At 32.6% G+C, this 18,466-nt stretch overlaps 2 protein-coding genes and 1 pseudogene across 3 annotated transcripts; all 3 read right to left on the bottom strand.

Moving 5' to 3' along the window:
• The window catches only part of LOC136071306 (uncharacterized), an 11,078-nt pseudogene extending 9,048 nt beyond the window's left edge, over positions 1-2,030 (bottom strand).
• Positions 2,031-5,884: 3,854 nt separating this feature from the next.
• Positions 5,885-10,643, bottom strand: LOC112008579 (uncharacterized). Its single transcript, XM_024040909.2, has 7 exons — positions 10,071-10,643; positions 9,151-9,291; positions 8,690-9,055; positions 8,215-8,457; positions 7,626-7,718; positions 6,334-6,534; positions 5,885-6,214 (listed from the first exon to the last, which is right to left on the bottom strand). The coding sequence occupies exons 1-7, from the start codon at positions 10,398-10,400 to the stop codon at positions 6,002-6,004; spliced, it is 1,587 nt and encodes a 528-aa protein (XP_023896677.1). The 5' UTR covers positions 10,401-10,643; the 3' UTR covers positions 5,885-6,001.
• Positions 10,644-14,266: 3,623 nt separating this feature from the next.
• Positions 14,267-18,372, bottom strand: LOC112008581 (uncharacterized). Of its 2 annotated transcripts, none has more exons than XM_065782418.1 (10): positions 18,259-18,372; positions 18,070-18,188; positions 17,906-17,952; positions 17,730-17,830; positions 17,161-17,266; positions 16,165-16,273; positions 15,676-15,847; positions 15,424-15,495; positions 15,136-15,249; positions 14,267-15,010 (listed from the first exon to the last, which is right to left on the bottom strand). In XM_065782418.1, exons 1-10 carry the CDS (start codon positions 18,319-18,321, stop codon positions 14,918-14,920), a joined length of 996 nt encoding a protein of 331 aa, XP_065638490.1. In that variant the 5' UTR covers positions 18,322-18,372; the 3' UTR covers positions 14,267-14,917. The 2 variants fall into 2 exon arrangements, with proteins under 2 accessions (XP_065638490.1, XP_065638491.1); XM_065782419.1 differs by having other exon boundaries at positions 18,070-18,176.
• Between the last annotated feature and the right edge of the window lie 94 nt (positions 18,373-18,466).

Below are 18,466 nucleotides of genomic sequence, written 5' to 3'. Positions count from 1 at the left end.
CTCTCTCTCTCTCTCTCTCTCTCTCTCTCTCTCTCTCTCTCTCTCTCTCTCTCTCTCTCTCTCTCTCTCTCTCTCTCTCTCTCTCTCTCTCTCCAATTTTGTTTCTGTTTTGGTGGATTCTTTTATTGTTTCAATTTTTTTCCTGCTAATAGTGCTTTTTTATTGATTTAATTGTCCCATCACATTTGTTTCTCTTTTTGACAAATTTGTATTAACTTTTATGCATATTTATGTATTTTGGTATTCTGATTCCCAATCATAAGCTCTTTTCCTTTATCCCATTGGTTTGATTTGATTTGGATTAATAATTAGTTGTTTTACAAGTTAGAATTTGATTTATTTAATAATCCATTTAGAATCTTAGGTGCTAAACTATAAGACTTTACTAAATTTTGTTTATTTTTTAATCTTTTAAGGTGGACAAATTTGTAATTTTGTAGTATTTATTGTTATTATACTCATGTTGCGCCACATCATCTTCCACATTATTAGCCATATAATTATTCATTTTCTAATTTAGTTTTTATTCCTATTTTTTGTTGACAATATTAAATATATAAATAGATTGACCTTACACATTTATCTTGGATAGTTTTAACTTTACATATAATTATGTCTTTACATATTCGTCTACTTTAATTTAGATGTTTATAACTAAAAAATAAAATCAATGAATAATCAAAAGCCAAAAGAATGTTTATACATATAGTATACATAATATGGAAGTTTTGCAATAAATTTTAAAATTATTTTTGCACCACGTCATTAATATTCTTTCTTCTTCTTCTTTTTTATGCAATTTGTGCTTTAATCATTTCATCTTCGACAACCATTGTCTTCTCAGTTCAATTTTTCACCTCTTCCAATCATTGTTTTTTTTTTTTTAATTTCATTTGATTCCTTTATATATTTTTAAATTTTCTCCATCTTCTTAAGTTCTACCGTTTTTAAATTTTCTCAATCATTTTCTTTTTAAATTTTCAACTTTTCATCTACCTCAACCCTTCCTCCATCTTGATTTTCTTATAAATTTCTCTTTACTTCATTTTCACCTTTCTCCTATTCCTTCCAAGTGGTTCATGACAAAAAAAAAGGTTAATACTCTCTCTTTCTCTCTCACTCTCCTCCCCCCCCCCAAAAAATTTATTTCTCTATTGGTGGATTATTTTATTGTTTCAACCTTATTTTTTTTTCCTGCTTATGGTGCTTTTTGGTTATTATTGATTTAATTGTCACATTACATTTGTTTTTATTTTTGACAAATTTGTATTGACTTGTATGCATATTTATGTATTTTGGTATTCCAATTCTTGATCACAAGTTTTTTTTTCTTTTTCTTTTTTTATCCCATTGGTTTGATTTGATTTCTTTTTGCACTACTTCATCAATATCCTTTCTTATTTTTTGTAATTTTACTTTATTCAACTTTTCATCTTCTTCAACCATTGTTTTCTTAGCTCAATTTTTCATCTCTTCCAATCATTGTTTAAAAAAAAAATTCATTTGATTCCTTTATATATTTTTAAATTTTCTCCATCTTCTTAAATTATACCGCTTCTAAATTTTCTCAATCATCGTCTTTTTAAATTTTCAACTTTTCATCTACTTCAACCCTTCCTCCATCTTGATTTTCTTATAAATTTCTCTTTACTTCATTTCCACCTCTCTCCCTTGCTCCTACCAAGTTGTTCATGACAAAAAAGGTCAATACTCTCTCTCTCTCTCTCTCCCCACAATTTTTTTTCTCTTTTGGTAGATTCTTTTATTGTTTCAACCTTTTTTTTTTCCGCTTATGGTGCTTTTTGGTTATTATTGATTTAATTGTCACATCACATTTGTTTTTATTTTGACAAATTTGTATTGACTTGTATGCACATTTTTGTATTTTGGTATTCCAAATCTTGATCACAAGTTCTTTTTTTTTTTTAATCCCATTGGTTTGATTTGATTTCTTTTTGCACCACTTCATTAACATCCTTTTCATTTTTTTTCAATTTTACTTTATTCAGCCTTTCATCTTCTTCCACCATTGTCTTCTCAGTTCAATTTTCCATCTCTTCCAATCATTGTTTTTTAAAAAAAATTCATGTGATTCCTTTATATATTTTTAAATTTTCTCCATCTTCTTAAATTATACCATTTCTAAATTTTCTCAATCATTGTCTTTTTAAATTTTCAACTTTTCATCCACTTCAACCCTTCCTCCATCTTGATTTTCTTATAAATTTCTCTTTACTTCATTTCCTTCTTTCTCCCTTATTCCTTCCAAGTTGGTCATGAAAAAAAAGGTCAATACTCTCTCTCTCTCTCTCTCTCTCTCTCTCTCTCTCTCTCTCTCTCTCTCTCCAATTTTCTTTCTCTTTTAGTGGATTCTTTTATTGTTTCAACATTTTTTTTCACTAATGGTGCTTTTTGTTATTATTGATTTAATTGTCACATCACATATGTTTCTATTTTTGACAAATTTGTATTGACTTGTATGCATATTTATGTATTTTGGTATTCCAATTCTTGATCACAAGTTCTTTTTCTTTATCCCATTAGTTTGAATTGATTTGGATTAATAATTAGTTGTTTTGCAAGTTAGAATTTGATTGCTTTAATAATCCATTTAGAATCTTAGATGCTAAACTATGATAATTTACTAAGTTTTGTTTCTCAGTTTCTCTTTTAATTCTTTTGGGTGGACAAATTTGTAGTTTTGTAGAGAAAATACTCTTAATAGTTGTATTGGAAGTACCATATATTGCCAATTCTTTAGACAAAAGTAAATATTAGTCAAACAAAAATAATTGGATGATTGACATATTTTAATTTTTGCAATTGTAGTATTATTATTATTATTAGTATTATTATTATTATAATATTAATAATATAAGGATGCCTATAGAAACTTAATTAGGAGATTTTGCAAATGATTTTTTATTTGTAAAATAATCTCAGTAGATTATCAATAAAAAATAGTTTTCCTTATTGGTCCAATTAATCATTGTTAAGCGATGATTGATTTGACATTTTGTTTGCTTGCAAAGCATCTTCATATGGATTTGTTTTGATTCATATATATTTATGAATATATTGAGATAAGCACTGTATTTATAAAGAGAGAGATCATAATCTTACTTTGTATACTTCAAAAAAGATAGATTAGTTTGGGATTAATGATAAGTTAAAATTTTTTTAATGATAGATGTGGAGGGCAAAAATAGGACAAGACAACAACATATCAAAACTTGCTACTTTTGCTCACACAATTAATTTGAAGAGATGGGATGCTTAATCAACCTCGAATACCCTTAATTAAGTGGAAAGAATTAACTGGAGTTGATAGAATTAGCTTTTAGTGTAGTTGTGCAAGTATGGATGAAAAATAGCCTCAAATGGCTTGTATTGAGCTCCTCGGGTTTTTTTTTTTTTTTTTTTTTTTTCTGGGGTAAAAATTTAAAGCTAGCTAGCTTGTTAATGGAGTCGAACCCGTGGGCTGACCAATGGGACCACAAGAACAACAGCCCAGACCAGACTACTGAGACCAAGAAGAGCCAAGGTGGTGCAAAGGCTACAAATTTAACAAAGATTCAAGATGGCATGAAGAAATTATTAACTAAGGAAACAACCGATGCGTGCATTCGTTGGATCAAAGACAAGTACCACAAGGCCACTAAGAAGCCTAAGAAGGAATCTCATGAATCATGAAACATCTCTCACAACGAGGATGTATCTCATGTGCCCGGTGCATAAGACATCTCTCTCACTAATAGGTAGGGCCCCATAAGCATGGGCTCACCTGTTAGTGAGAGATATGGCTTATGCGCCGTGTGCATAAAAGATTTTTTCCTCTCACAACATATATGAGAAGTACGTCCTGTAAGCCTGTCTTAATTATAAGACAGAATTTTTTTTTTTTTTTTTTTCAAAAGCATTAGCTGATGCTTGTCTCGTTTTCAATGGGGGAAATGTTAGCAGATGTTTTATAGACATTTGTTAGTGAACTACTTTAAGGAAAGTTTTTATGAGAAAAAAAAATTAATATTTTGACAGTTTTTTCTATTTCCCATAAAAGTGATGTCAAAATTTTTCTAAAATGATTTGTTAGTAATTGCTTTAAGGATACCTTTTAACATAACCCTTTCAATAATCATCATTTTTTTTTTTTTTTTTTTTTACCTAGTTTTATGTAATAGAAACTCATTACTGTTATATACGGATTTGGTTGGAGCTAGGTCCACTACTCATTGTTGTTGTTACTTTTTTTTTTTTGGTTAATATTAATGAATGCCCAAGGTATTAGTTTAGGATATATTTTTGGAAACCTTTTATGGGAAAAGTGAAGGGAATATACGTAAAGTTCTCAGGTCTATGAGATACAAAAATAGAGAAAAATATTTGCCAAAGAAAAACAATCACACAAGACAATATTCTCGTGGTTCGGCAATTTTCTATCGTCTATGGAGTTGCAATGATTTCACTATTCACAGTAAAAATTACAAGATGTGGCAGTACAGGTTTTTCTCTCAAAACAACCACAAAACCCTAATCTGAAAAGCATGATATTTCACTCTTGTACTAAGAATTCACAATGGGCTATAAATGGGCCAAAAAAATTTCGACCCAAACCTCTGCTTCATTAACTAAGCCTCAAAGAAAAAAAATCCTATTAAAAACTATAGCACTTTTATATTGGGTCAGGTCATAATCTAGATCAAACACAATTAGGCTCTACAAAGCCCAACAAAAAGAAAAAAGTAATTAATTTTTCTAATAGTTTTTTATATTTCCCATGAAAGTAGTATCAAAACTTTTTAAAAATAGTTTATTAACAATTGCCTTATAATAACAAGACCCTTCTTTTTTTGAGTTATTGAGATTTGAGATGGGTAAAAAATATGAACGGATATAATCTTGGCAGGAAGCCAATAGAGCATCATAAAAAATCTTATGAGGTCTATTAAAAATCATGAAACCAAGATTGTGTATATGTTTTCGATTTTCGTTTTGCACCTCTTGATCTCCTCTTGTTTTGGGGAGTTGCAGATCAGTGATTTGTTTCAGGTGATTTGTTTATGGAATTGTGTTGGACTCTACAAGATTTCTCGATCGTGGATGACTGGTTAACTCCAAGGAATGGTTTTATTTTTCACATTCCGACTCAAAAGTGTTTGGCCCCTAAAATTTAGATTTTAGTCATCAAATTTAAACAAAATATAATAACTTGGTCACTCCATCCACCTACTGCTAAATATATTTGAGAAGATATGTCGAATCAATGTTAACATAGTCTCCAGAAAAGCTCCAACAATCTTCAACGGTAAGTGGATAAAATGACAAAGTTCAAATTTTTTAAGATTTTCAGGTTAAACCTTGATAAAATGCGTGTTTAGACTATTGTTATTGGTTTTCCTTTATAAGATGTAAAGCAATATAAGTGTCCAATACGCATATCTGTTGACCCTTTCAGCAGGAAATGGCCGTCAATGAACTTTGATGTTGTCAAAATGAAAATGTCCACCTTTATTGGTGACACTTGTGATAATTTCACTATGATGTCACTTATGGGTCACTTGTCTCTGTTTTCAAAGTTAAATCCAAGCATGTTTAAGCATACATGGTATAAAATGTTTCTGTATAACTAAAAAGAAAAATTACTTTCGCTTCAGCCAAAGGACCTTCTGCCTATTGACACTGTCCTGTTCTCTGATGAGAGAAATTTGAATTCAAATCAATTCTTCCCCACTTGTTGTAAAACCAAAAAAAAAAAAAAAATTCAATCCACAACAACCAATTTACAGATTACAAACATAACTAAATTTTTTTTTTTTTTTTTTAACTCTAGTAATAGATATATACAATTATTGAATTTTTCATGTGAGTGAGTTTTATCCCCTCATATTCTAAGGATATTTGGATAAACATATTTGCAGCTATGTAAAATGTCATACATGTATAAAAGCAGCTTAAATGCATAGGAACAACAATAATACAAATACATACATTGAATTTCAACTTAGCAGCGAATGGGCCTATCATAAATAGGGGGTAAGGTGGGGCAGTTCTCATTCATGTTGGCATATGGCTCTAGTGTGTTATACTGAGGCAGTTCCATCCAGTATTCACCAAGAATCTGGCAGAATGGGAGCCGTCCATCCTCATCGTTGCACCACTTTGGTAGGCGTGTTTGGTTATCCTCATAAATCTTAAGCATATAAGCATCACGAATCTGCAACAAGCGATAAAGCCAATGTCATATACAAAGAGGATGATGGGGAACAATCCAAGGATATGATTCACCCACCCCCCAAAAAAAAAAAAAAATTAAGTGACTGGGTTACGACTTACAGTGAACTCAGTTACTTGAATATAGTTTGAAATGGGGCCAAAAATTCCAGCCTCTTTATACATAGCAAGGATAAATGCAACGCAGGTTGTTGATTTCCCATCACTATACACCCAATCATCTTGTTCTGGAATAGTAAGCAATTGATCAAATGATATGCCACGCTTTTCAGTTTCAGCTAGAATATCATGCAAGTCCAAATCCTGAAAGAAAAAAAAACAAATCTTAAGTGAGACAATAACATTATATATAATAGAAAGTTAAGATACTCTGACCAATCATTCTCACAATTAAACAGACCAGTACAACCAACTTGCTGTGGTACTTAACATCACAAACACAAAACCAAAATATAAAAACTAATTCAAACCTCTTGAACAAGAGCTTTAAAAAATTTAAAAAGCCCTTTTTATAAGTGCATAATTTTTCAACAAGGAAAATTTATTGAACTGTATCATTTATAGTATAAGAAAACCAGTCAACAGTGAAGCACAAAAAACCATCAAGTCAAACTAATTCCTGATGAGATGCATGCATAGGCTAACATTTAAAAAATAAATAAATAAAGAATAAAAAACAAAAATACAAAGAAATAAATAAATATAACTGTTCACTATCCATCTTTCCTCAATGCACACTTTTCCTCTTAAAATAATTGCTTTGATAAGTTTGAATGACACAACATACACCAAGTCACCAAGGTTCACTGATTTGTTTTCTTTTACAGGTAATAAATTTCATTAAAGAAGCACAAAAAGAGGGTACAACTCTAGTACATAGGAAGCATTTAAAGGTCCATTTGAGATCCGCTTATCTTGCTGAAACTGAAAACTTTTTGTTGAAACACTGATTTGTTTTCTTTTACAGGTAATAAATTTCATTAAATAAGCACAAAAAGAGGGTAGAACTCTAGTACATAGGAAGCATTTAAAGGTCCATTTGGAATCCGCTTATTTTACTGAAACTAAAAACTTTTTGTTAATAGTACTAGATAAAGGTAAAAGTTAACTAAAATAGTACAGTGAAACTCATGAATAGTACCAAAAAGTGCAGTGAGACCCATGAATAGTAACAAAAATAAACTAAATAGTAAAATAAGTTGGCAAAAATAATCTTTGCCATACAGACACTAAATTTCAAAACTTCTAAAAAGCCCAAAAGTTCACATCCAAGTTTCTGACTTTTTATTTGGAATTAGAGCAAAACAATATAGTTCAGAATGCAGACTAATGTTGAATTAATCCCCATACAGCCATAAACAGTATAAAAAATAATCTCAAAGAAAAGGAGCTACCTCAGTCCCTAGCCGCTTGTTTAGAGCTTCATTCCACATATTTGCAGCATATGCTGGCTGCAATCTAGTCCACATAGACATGACAGAAATGACCTGTAGACAGAGCTGGCCAGTTCAATAATACTACTAATGAAACTCTCCATGTACCATCCTACATAGTACATTCTTCATGGCACTAGAGGTGCATACTGGGTAAAGTATATTCTGATTTGAAAAGAGGGGGAGGGGGAGGAAGGGAAGGAGGGAGCGAGGGAGGGCAGGGGAAGATGAAGAATAAATACCTACTATTCACAAAAAAGAAACTTGACAATAGTTGTATAGGTTGATCTAATCATTCAAAGCTCTTTTTCATAGTCAAAATCTTCACAAAAGCTCATATCAATAAGGTACCATACATACCAATAAATTCACCTCTACAAACATACAGGATGCAGACAAGCACACACAAACACAATTGTTGCAGACGTTCAGAAAATCAACTCTAGTTCTGTTTAGCAAGGATATTTACCAATGATTTAATAGCACACAATACACTCCTTGAAAAAGTTCAATAAGCCATATTTATAATATAATTAGTTAAGAAGCATACCAAGTGAGCATCAAGAGGTGGAGGATAGTTGTCAGAGATAGTGTCAATCCAACTAAATATCATGTTGTGATAACCATATGGCTTGCCTGCCATGCTCCTAGCATACTCCCATGCTGCAGTGGAGTTGAATTTTGCACGCAATTCAGGATGCAAGGGAAGCAAGGCTATTTGTGGATTAGAACTATCCTTCAGTGCCAACTCCCACCATTCATCCCATGGAATTACCACTATAATTTCTTCACCCTGCAAAGATCACGCAACTGTTCTTTAGAAATAATGTAATTATATATATATAAATATATATGTATATCAGCTTCACATCAACCTACTGCACAACTCTCCTAATGCAAATTTCATCTACATGTAAGGATGTGCTCAATCTAATATAGACAGATGAACATAAATATACATTGTATGAACTCCTACTTATTGTGATGTGAGCAAGTGTACGTGCAACATGTTAATTATTTCATACCTTTTCATTCTCATGTCCAGATTCACCAACCCAAAGATTTCCCATCTCATCCTTCAAGCAGACAGCAGTATGACCAGCAAAAGCACCAGTTACCCATTTTTCTAATGTCTCAAATCCACCCCACCGACCACGGATCTTTGATACGGCTAAGAAATCACCAGAATGAACATCATCAGGATTTATAGTTGCAAGCCAAGGCTGAGGACGTTTTTCAAATGAGGCACCCATATGGTTCTTCAGAAAAGCTAAGTTAGCATTTTGACCCCACCCAGTATTAGAAAACAAAGGCAACACATCTACTAAAGAAAGCAAGGTCCCCAGCATTCCTGATGGCATGAGAAATACAGAAACCCCGTGCTGCTTAACCTGCTCAATAGAATGAATGAAAGAAAAAATCACCTTTTACGCAACGAGGTTAAGAAGCAGAAGATCTAAACAAACATCAGAGAACTCAAGCATACATATTCCAACTCTGCAGGCTCTTCCCATGAATCAAATTTCAATGTATGTTCTCGAGCAGAGAAGTAGTAATCCCATGTAATCCTGTAGGGTGTTGCAAATACATAGAGATCCATGCAGGTCCAACTGTGCGCTGCAGAAGTCTGTAAAGGGTGCAGAAACTCAGTCCAAGAAAGTTTACCATAATATCAAGACCAAAAATATACATAACCAATCTACCACACACTTTTCCCCTCACCTCTGAAGTGCATTTGACCACATGGATCTTTAAATTCCTTTTATTGCTAAATAGTTCCAATTGATCACACAAACCATCTTAGTTTTAACTTAGAGTGATGCTAATGGTACTACAAATTTTACAACATTAGACTTACAAACTGACGTGTTAACTTCTAAACACGAAACAACAAAGTAAATTAATAAATTTTATTTATTATACTGATGATGTCGTCCCAATTGTCCCCATCACATTCATTATCTTATCAGTATGAAACGCTTTTGTAGTAAAACTTATACTATACACAGCAAACTTAAGTAGATGGTACTTTAAAACTAGACCAAGCATTAAGTTTTTCAGAAAGCCCAATACAAATTTTAAAAACTTTCCAAAACAAAACCTCATATACCCAGATCACATCAGTTTCTAAACTTTTTACAGTTAAATTGATAACAACTTTACCATTTTCCTTTTCAATTGCAACAAATCCCAATCAGATAAAAGCGGCACTAAAAACCTTCATACCCATATAACATTCATTGTCTCATCAGTTTCAAAACCTTTTATAGTAAAAACTATCACTAGCTTTTAGCATTTTTTTTCCTTTTCAATTTCACAAATTACAATCAAAATTCCAAATGGGTCTTCAACAAAATGAAAGATACAAACAAACAAACAAAAAAAAAGTGGGACTAAAAGAGTGACCTTTAGATAAAGAACACCGCCACCCAAAGTGGGTTCGTCCCTATCGCTCTCGGTGAACTCAAGGCGAGCCTCGTTGCCATAAAAGCACGCGCCTTTCCACTCGAGGGTGCCATTGTTGGGGCTCACCGATCCCACAAAAGCGGGCAGCAAATCAACGGCGCTGTGAAAGTTGTTCAGCACCGGCCACGAAATCTGGTGAGGCAAAACGGGAAGAACATCGTTGACCCGAAACGGTAACTTCAGAGCATCCGACCCGAACCCGAATCCAAGACCCAAAACGCAGAGCAGTATTGACAGTAGTCTGTGCTTGGATGGAGAGTTCAGAGACATGGGTCCAAGCTCTGATCGATTTTGGAAGAGAGCAGGGAACCCTAATTTGGGGGATGAGAAATTGGGAATTGGGAATTGAAGGGAAAAGAGGGCTTTGGACTTTTTATTAGTAGGACTTGGCCTTTTTAGCGGTGGAGTGGTTTTGTTTTTGTTTTCATAGCTACTTTTGTTAGTTAGCTTTGTTTTTTTGTTACAATATTTCTTGGTGGAAACTTCAACATTTTAGTGAGTTTATGAGGACATTTCTTCTGGTTCTTGCTATGATCCAAAAGGATAGAGTTTTGCCCATCATTAATTCTTCCAATATGTAACTATTTAAGTTGCCCCAAAAAAAAAAAAAAAAAAAAAACTATTTAAGCAATGGATCCAGCTCAACTAGTGAAGTTTATTGTCTTTAAATAAGAGATTAGATATTCTTTACACCAAAAATCGATTGTGTTTTGACTTAATGGTAAAGAATAATCTTTTTTGGATAAGAATGATAAAGAATAATCATTATGAAACGAGTTTTGTAAACGTGAAAAATCTGGATTTTGAAAACACAAAGGTGCTGATTTTGTGGAGCCAAACGATTTGGCAAATCACGTTTTGTCTAAAACGCGCATTAAGGTTTTATAAACAGCCTATCCAAACGGGCTCAATGTTATATATTGAATTTTATCTTATCTTTAAAAAAAATAATAAACCAATAATGTCAAGAAAAAAGATTCGTGACTTTTTAATTAAAAAAAAAAAAACAATTATATGCAACAATTTAAAATTTTCAATTGATTGCAAGCATATATTTGTATTAACTAAGAAAAAAGTTCACAAAATCATTTGCATATAGTTTTAATCACATTACCTATTTTATGAGTAATGTAACTTGTTTAGGTAATATAAGTTGATGGTTTTGTGAACCACCACCTAATGGATTGTAAAAGATTCCTCTATGCCCGTTTATGGACCAATACAATATAATTAATATTATCTTTTTTCAAAAAGAATTCAAATTAATTATGTGTTTTAATTTAATTGAAAAATCTAATGTATGTGTAATGTGCTACACTTAAGAAATTGCACCTAAATTTATATATATATATATATATATGTATGTATCATTTAATTTATAATAATGTTGAAACTCTCTCAAAAAAAATTATAATAATGTTAAGGACATTATAAATTATACTATACAAGTCTTACAAATTTATGTGTCAACTTTTCAAATGAAAAACAAAAAAAAAAAAATTCAAAATTTTAATTATTTATTATATTGTAAGCAAAGATTGAAAGACTTTAACAATTAAGGTAACTAGAACACACAACAAACTATATAATTATTTTAACTAAAACTTTTATAGAAAAATTCATTATTCCGAAGAGAAAAGGATAAAGGTTGACATAATCTTATTTAGAATAATGGTTTTTTTTTTATAGTTTTTTTTAGTATTAATTTTGGACAACTTATGAATTTGGTTCTTGAAACATGTGTTAAAAAATCTTTTTTTTTTTTTTTTTTTTTTGGTTATTATCAAAGTTGAACTATCAATTATTTAATATTGATTAAAAAAATTCTATATTATCTTGACACCACAATTTGTAATTAATTATTGTTGTTATTAATGCAAGGTCAAAAGAGTTCAATTGAAACAAAAGTTGTACGATTGTGACTTTTTTTTTTATCAGTTTGTTCGAAACAATTGTGGCAATCAATTTCAATGGTAAGTGGAGTAAGTGTATCATTGAATCATTTAATATGAACAATAGTTTACGAACGATGATAACAAAAAATATATGTATTAATAATAAATTTAGCACATGGTTTATAGTTTACGAACGATGATAACAAAAATATATATATATATATATATTAATAATAAATTTAGCACATGGTTTATAGTTTTCGAACGATGATAACAAAAAAATATATATTAATAATAAATTTAGCACGTGGCTTAATGTACCAAATGATAGTTTGACCTCTTAATTTTTTGTAGATAGGAGAAAAAAATCCAATGTTGGACAGAAAAGCCAAATGCAGTAGTTTTTTTTTTTTTTTTTTTAATTTTTTTAATGTATAAAGTATATTTAATGCACCGAAAAAGTTTGTTTTTTTTTTTTAAAAAAAAACAAAAAGAAAAGCCTATATGAATTTCATACAAGCTTTCTTTCTTTCTTTTTTTAACTGGAGTTTATTACAAGTTATTGTAAGGGCAGGTTTTGCTTCCCAAGCCCAAAAATGAAAAGGACAAGGGATAAAAGAACCCAAAACAATAAATTTGTAGAGAGTGTGCTAAAAACTAGGCTTCTATGAGTAGGACAACAATCACATTAGGTTAAACGATATTAGAAGGTAAGAATAAACAGTTTTATGCAAGGAAAATCCTGCTCGGCAAAGTTCGAGGAAGGCAATTTTTATATATTTCTTTTGAACTTAAGCACAATTACAATTCTTGAGTGTACAGACCCTTTTTCAGATTATCTAATCTCCTTTTTCTTTGTAATTGGGTTTTTTATTTTTATATTCCACTTCTTTACTTTATCTCAGCCCTCCACGTGTAGATCAAATTGCTGGTTTTGATCATTGTCTCATCAACACTTTTCTAAAGTCTTTGTGGGTAGCTGTAAAGTTGAAATTTATTGTTCAGGTATTACCTCCACATTAATGCGGTCAGAGAGATAGCTATAAAGCATTTAATGCGGTGGTAGCAGCTTTCTCCTAGATATTTCTCAGCTTTCCTTTGTCTTATCCCTTTTTGCTGCCTATCCTTACTAGTGTGATCATCTAGTACCTTGTCCTTGACGAAAGGTCGGACCTCTGACCTCTACTCTGCTTAGCTAAGGAGGTACTTCTCCTCAGCCTTCAATCCCAACCCCTCATGACCAAACTTCTTCTACGGTATATTAACATGTATGGTTTCACTATTGTCTATCTATCCTCGAATGTTTTAATGTTTTCGGACACAGCCTACGACCCAATATCTATTTTTGGGCCCTTTATCCCTACAGTTATTATTACTATTTATACTATCAAGAATCTAAAACTTAGCGTGGATTCCAGTTAACTTAACTGGTGAAATCTCTCTAGTGGTTGAATAAGAGATCTGAGGTTAATACCAAAAAAAAAAAAAAAATCATTTATTTATTTATAACTAAAAAAACGGTTGCAAATAATTTTGGACTGATGAAAAGTCTTAGATATTATTTCAGTTTTATATCTTAACATCATTAAAAAAAAAAAAGGATGAGGCTTGCTCTCACTTCACTAAAACTCACTAGATGATCTGTCCACTACAAATGGATCATTGCTTGAAATTGACATGATAAAGTATTACAAATTTGAAAAATTAAATAAAAATTGCCATAATATTAGTTTAGAATCTTTAGATTACTGATTCACGCATAGGAAGTAGCAATAACTACATAGAAGAGGCTCAAAGTGACCTTTGGCTTGATTAACTAGTGTTTTCAGAATTTGGACTACTTGAATCAAATATTTGCTAAACATGATTTCATTGCAAAAGCATCTTTTAGTGTCACTTTTTATAGTTGCTACCAACTCATCCCACTCATGGTGATTGGTGACTGCAGTGCACCTCCATCGGATGGAGACTATAGTGTCCTGTGTCCCTCTTCCAATGGATATATTGTTTAATGTATGCAACCTCCCTTTCAGTTATGAGGTCCAATCTCATGTGAGAGGGATATCGCATGAAATTTACTTTCATGTAAGAGGAATGTTGCATGCAACATCGTGTGAGATTTACTTTCATGTAAGATGGACGTTGCATGCAAGGCCCCATTAACTTTCAATAACTTTGCTACTTGGTCCAGCTAGACATATCAACAATGAGAACATATTCACTATCCATCTTTAGGAGTAATAAACTCTGAAATGTAGGTCTCAGTTAGTATATCTAACATTTGCAAGTTCATTAACGCAAGTAAATAAATACATTCCACAACGCAGATAAATATGAAATTCTAATGTTCTTGTCAAAAGGTCATCAAGAGCATCGTGATGGGTTAGAAAAACTCTTGGTATAGCATAAAAGAGAGAAAGGAGAAGCAGAAAAGAAGTTTGAACGGGTTTGATCTGTCAAAAACTTGCAGCAACCTTGGTTGGCAAATGCTTCACTGAACCAACAAACTTGTAATGCAATAGCATATAGCTTCTGTCTCTGTGAATAATGTGAAGAAGAGCAAAAGAACCACTGGCATCATCTTGAGAGCCAAGAAACTTCTAGATCTCCCTAGGATCTTTCTCTTTCTTTTTTAGGTAAATCCTGAGTTGAATACACTAAACATTCCATCAAGCCACTTGATCTTGTTCGCCAAAATAAGGCACGCACATGGTGATGTCTTGAAACATACCTTCATAATCACCTTGGAAACCTCAAGGCTGCTTCATCAGTAAACATGCCTTGTATGCATTGATAACCCAATTGAACGATAGTACTCAAGTTCTATGACAAGTTCAGAATTCCATCTTAAGAAGTCAATAAACAGTACTCAAGTTGACCTTGAAGACCATATCACATCCCAAACAGGAAGCAATTACTGTAGCAAGGAAGGAATAGAGCGCTGTCTTCAACCACCATTGGCTGCCTGAATGGATTTAATTGAATCTACAAGGCAGTGGCAAATTTTGGGATCTGATTAAATTAAGCATAACAATTCAAAGCTTTTGAACACAATGAAACAGTAGCTTAGAGAAAAATAACACAAAAACAATAAAGCAATGTGAACACACAGGAAATGTGAGAGGATGTCCAGTTAAAGTGCTTATGCAACAAGCTCCAAGATGACAAGCTTCTTCACAGTAATCAGAAAAAAGTGCTGGGACATTTGTCTCCTTTATTAGCTCCTGAAACGCTCATCCAAGAAACCAAAAGAACTAACATTTAAAAAAAAAAAAAAAAAAATTACAGGCACTTTCTGCTCTTTGTTTGCTTGTAATGGTAAAAGCTTCTTTTTCTGTGACAAGTAAACACAAACGTAAACTATGAGAGTGAGATGTTAAGAGTATCAAAACACATACAATTGTTGGCAACCAACTTGAATAAGCAGCAATGCCAGCATTTGGAGCAATCACCAAATGAGGAGAGAAATCCTGTTCATGTACCAGAAGTCAGGAATTACTGCCAAAAGGAGAATTAAGCAACTAACACACCTAGGTGACAGGTTTTCGAAAGACAACTTAAGTGCAAAATATATAATTTAACATAAGTTTGTGTGTGTGTGTGTGTGTGTATGGCTGTCTGTCTATAACAACAGCAATAAAGAAAGAAACCTTTGCTATTTCATGATAGCAGTCATGGTATAACCCTCTTCGAAGCTGCAACGTCACCTTTGAAGTTCTACCGGTCTGTACATCCCCACTCAAATTCTCACTTGCAGATTTACAAATGCAATCTGTCTCAAGGCAATGAGCATAATTTCTAAGATCAATCCTCTCACCATCCCTACTTATTCCAATGCCGGAAAAGAAAAAAAATATTTGTCAGCAATAATGTTTTCAGTATCATAATATTTCTCAGTAATGTCTTGAGTATCATGATGGTTACAACAGAAAGAAACACTTTTACTGCTAACTAAATTTATCTCCATGGAATAAAGTCCTTTTTTTGTTCTTTCATCTTAAGTTACACATGCACCCAATGAAACTTGAACCCAGAACCTCACTCTCCACCTAGAGCTCATTGGCAAATTAAGTTCTAATAAAAACTACTCAACTAAATAAATCCTTATAATACATCCATTATGAAGTGCACTAACCGACCTATGTTGTGGAATTGCAGGCCCAACAAGCTCTATATGCACATGCACACCAGGGAAAAGTGCATGCAACTCTGCAAACACAGCAAGTTGCAAAAGCTCTTTCTCAGGCCCTGTCAATAACAAAAGTTTCAGTAATACATTGGTGATATTATATGGATGATCAACAAACTTATCATTACTAAAAAGGCACATAAAACTATTTTTTATATTACCTAGACACAACATCAGCACTTTGTAGAAATTTAAAGCTTAATATAGGATGAACATCATATTATAATACTTGCGTACAAGCATTTTCACCCCGACTCAAGTGCCAGTAGATAATACTCCAATATACATTCACATCATACTACACTATACTCAAAACACTCTTGATTTTACAAGTAAAAGATAATAACCAATTGCCTAGATGAATGGGCTCCAGAGTAAACGATAAAGCAGCATGATTATCAAAAAACCATGCTTCTACATTGCATACCCTGACAAACCTTGTAGTCAGCATTAGCTTTAACTAACATAGTTTCCAAGGCCAACAGCTATCTGTCTCACTTGTTACTGTAAGACTTGTAGCAGTTGTAGGGAGGTTGGGCACAAAGTTCAACTCCTATAATACAGGCTAGAGGATGGACTTAAATATTATAAAAATTACCTTATAATCTAGGACAGTTATAAAATATCCATTGATGCTACTCATTCTAAAACTCATCCTCCAAATCAAGTTCCAAGAAGACACACTGGCTAGGTCCGTAACTATTCACAATTTCAAGGCCTGCTATGTGACTTAAGGAACAAATGTGAAGCATGAACTTCAGAAAACATATTACTGTCTGTGGATTTCTCTAAATAAATTACAGAAAAAGAAAGATATTAAGGGAAAGGAATTGGCCTAAGACACATCCATTAGCACAGAACCATTATACTAGAAAAACAGTTCAAAAGAGACATCAAACGTTAAATTTACTGCTTGCAGATAAATAATTGAACTGCAACAACATACCAAGATAGTGTATGCACAGTTTGTCCCTGATTTCAGAAGTTGAACTTCCAAGACCAGCAACTTGAGTAAGACCAGCAACTTGAGTGGCTTGATATATCATAAGTGGCTGAAATTAATGGGGAAAACAACCCTTATTCTTCTGATTAAAATCACAATATCCAAGAATTAACAGTAAGCTGCATCTGGATTCATAAATAAAAAAGTATTGGATTTGAATTCAACTTCTTAGTAAAAGCAGAAGCCAAAACACCATTCACAAAATTGTGGATTGAAATATAAATGGGAAGCTGCTACCAATACAAACACACACTGTTTTTTTTTTAATCAGAATCCAACCACACAGATTTTAAAAATCATATTCCAAAAAGAATCCTAGTAACCATAAGCAGCCTCACAAATTATGCATTTCAGAAAAGGAGATTGTAGCTAAAATGCTAAGGTGTTGATTCTTCCTACATGCTTCAATCTTGGCCACATAAGAAATAGTGTTAGATTGATCTTTTAAAAGTAATAAAAAGAAGTTCATAAATTCCCACTCTCAACTAACGACTTAAACACAAAATACATACCCAGTGAAGAAGCAAAGCCACAGGTGAATGAAGTGGAATGCACCTCCACTCATAGTAGTCCTTCCAACTACTTAACTGCTTTGGTATTGGAGCTACAGGCTCTGCATGTTTATATTGTGAATTCAAAAACATCAACTTCTACTCCAAAACAATGAGCCACAAGCAAAAGATAATACCATTACATGGGCATAAGATTCTTGGAAGGTGCCAACCATCATTTGACCTGCCAACAAGGAGGAAAAAATATAGCTGACCAAAATTAAGAAAACATGTATGACATCATAACAGAGAAAATTCTTTATGTACCATATAGATAGAAAAGTTTTAAAAAGATAATTACCTAAAACAGTCAGAGGAAGTAACTGATGAGCCACAACAACATTCATAAAGCCACATTCCCACTTGATGGACGCCCCTTTTGCTCAAGAATGAACACCTAGTCTCTTTCTTTTCATGGACCTAACAGATTTGACCAGAAGTATATCAATAATGTCAACAAAATATCACGTAGACAGTATAAGGTAATTACCATAAGTGTAGCTTCTTGAGAAAACGTGAAAGGAAAGTCATTCAAGACATCAACACTTCTCATTTGTTGTGCTAATCTTTTGCACTCTTCTTTGTGATCACTCCAGTGCAAAATCTAAAGGCAAAAGTTGAATGACAGCTTTCAGCCAGAGGAAAAAAAAAGGGGGAGTGGGGGGGGGGGGGGTGTTTAACACACACACACACACAAA

Source organism: Quercus suber, unplaced genomic scaffold (genome assembly GCF_002906115.3).
Source record: "Quercus suber isolate HL8 unplaced genomic scaffold, Cork oak 2.0 scaffold_301, whole genome shotgun sequence".
In the NCBI taxonomy this organism is placed as follows: domain Eukaryota; kingdom Viridiplantae; phylum Streptophyta; class Magnoliopsida; order Fagales; family Fagaceae; genus Quercus; species Quercus suber.
The sequence above is the reverse complement of the archived record's forward strand: the minus strand, read 5'-3'. Positions and strand labels throughout refer to the sequence as shown.

Bases quoted from the DNA above. Each gene is read 5' to 3' on its own strand.
- LOC112008579 (XM_024040909.2), bottom strand. From the start codon at position 10,400: ATGTCTCTGAACTCTCCATCCAAGCACAGACTACTGTCAATACTGCTC. The intron at 9,292-10,070 runs GTCACTCTTTTA...CACCCTTTACAG, and splicing joins GCGGTGTTCTTTATCTAAAG to ACTTCTGCAGCGCACAGTTG. The intron at 8,458-8,689 runs GTATGAAATAAT...TGATCTTTGCAG, and splicing joins CTGGACATGAGAATGAAAAG to GGTGAAGAAATTATAGTGGT.
- LOC112008581 (XM_065782418.1), bottom strand. From the start codon at position 18,321: ATGAGAAGTGTTGATGTCTTGAATGACTTTCCTTTCACGTTTTCTCAA. The intron at 17,267-17,729 runs GTATGTATTTTG...CATTAATTTCAG, and splicing joins TGGCTTTGCTTCTTCACTGG to CCACTTATGATATATCAAGC. The intron at 15,011-15,135 runs GTGTGTTCACAT...ACTGCCTTGTAG, and splicing joins GACATCCTCTCACATTTCCT to ATTCAATTAAATCCATTCAG.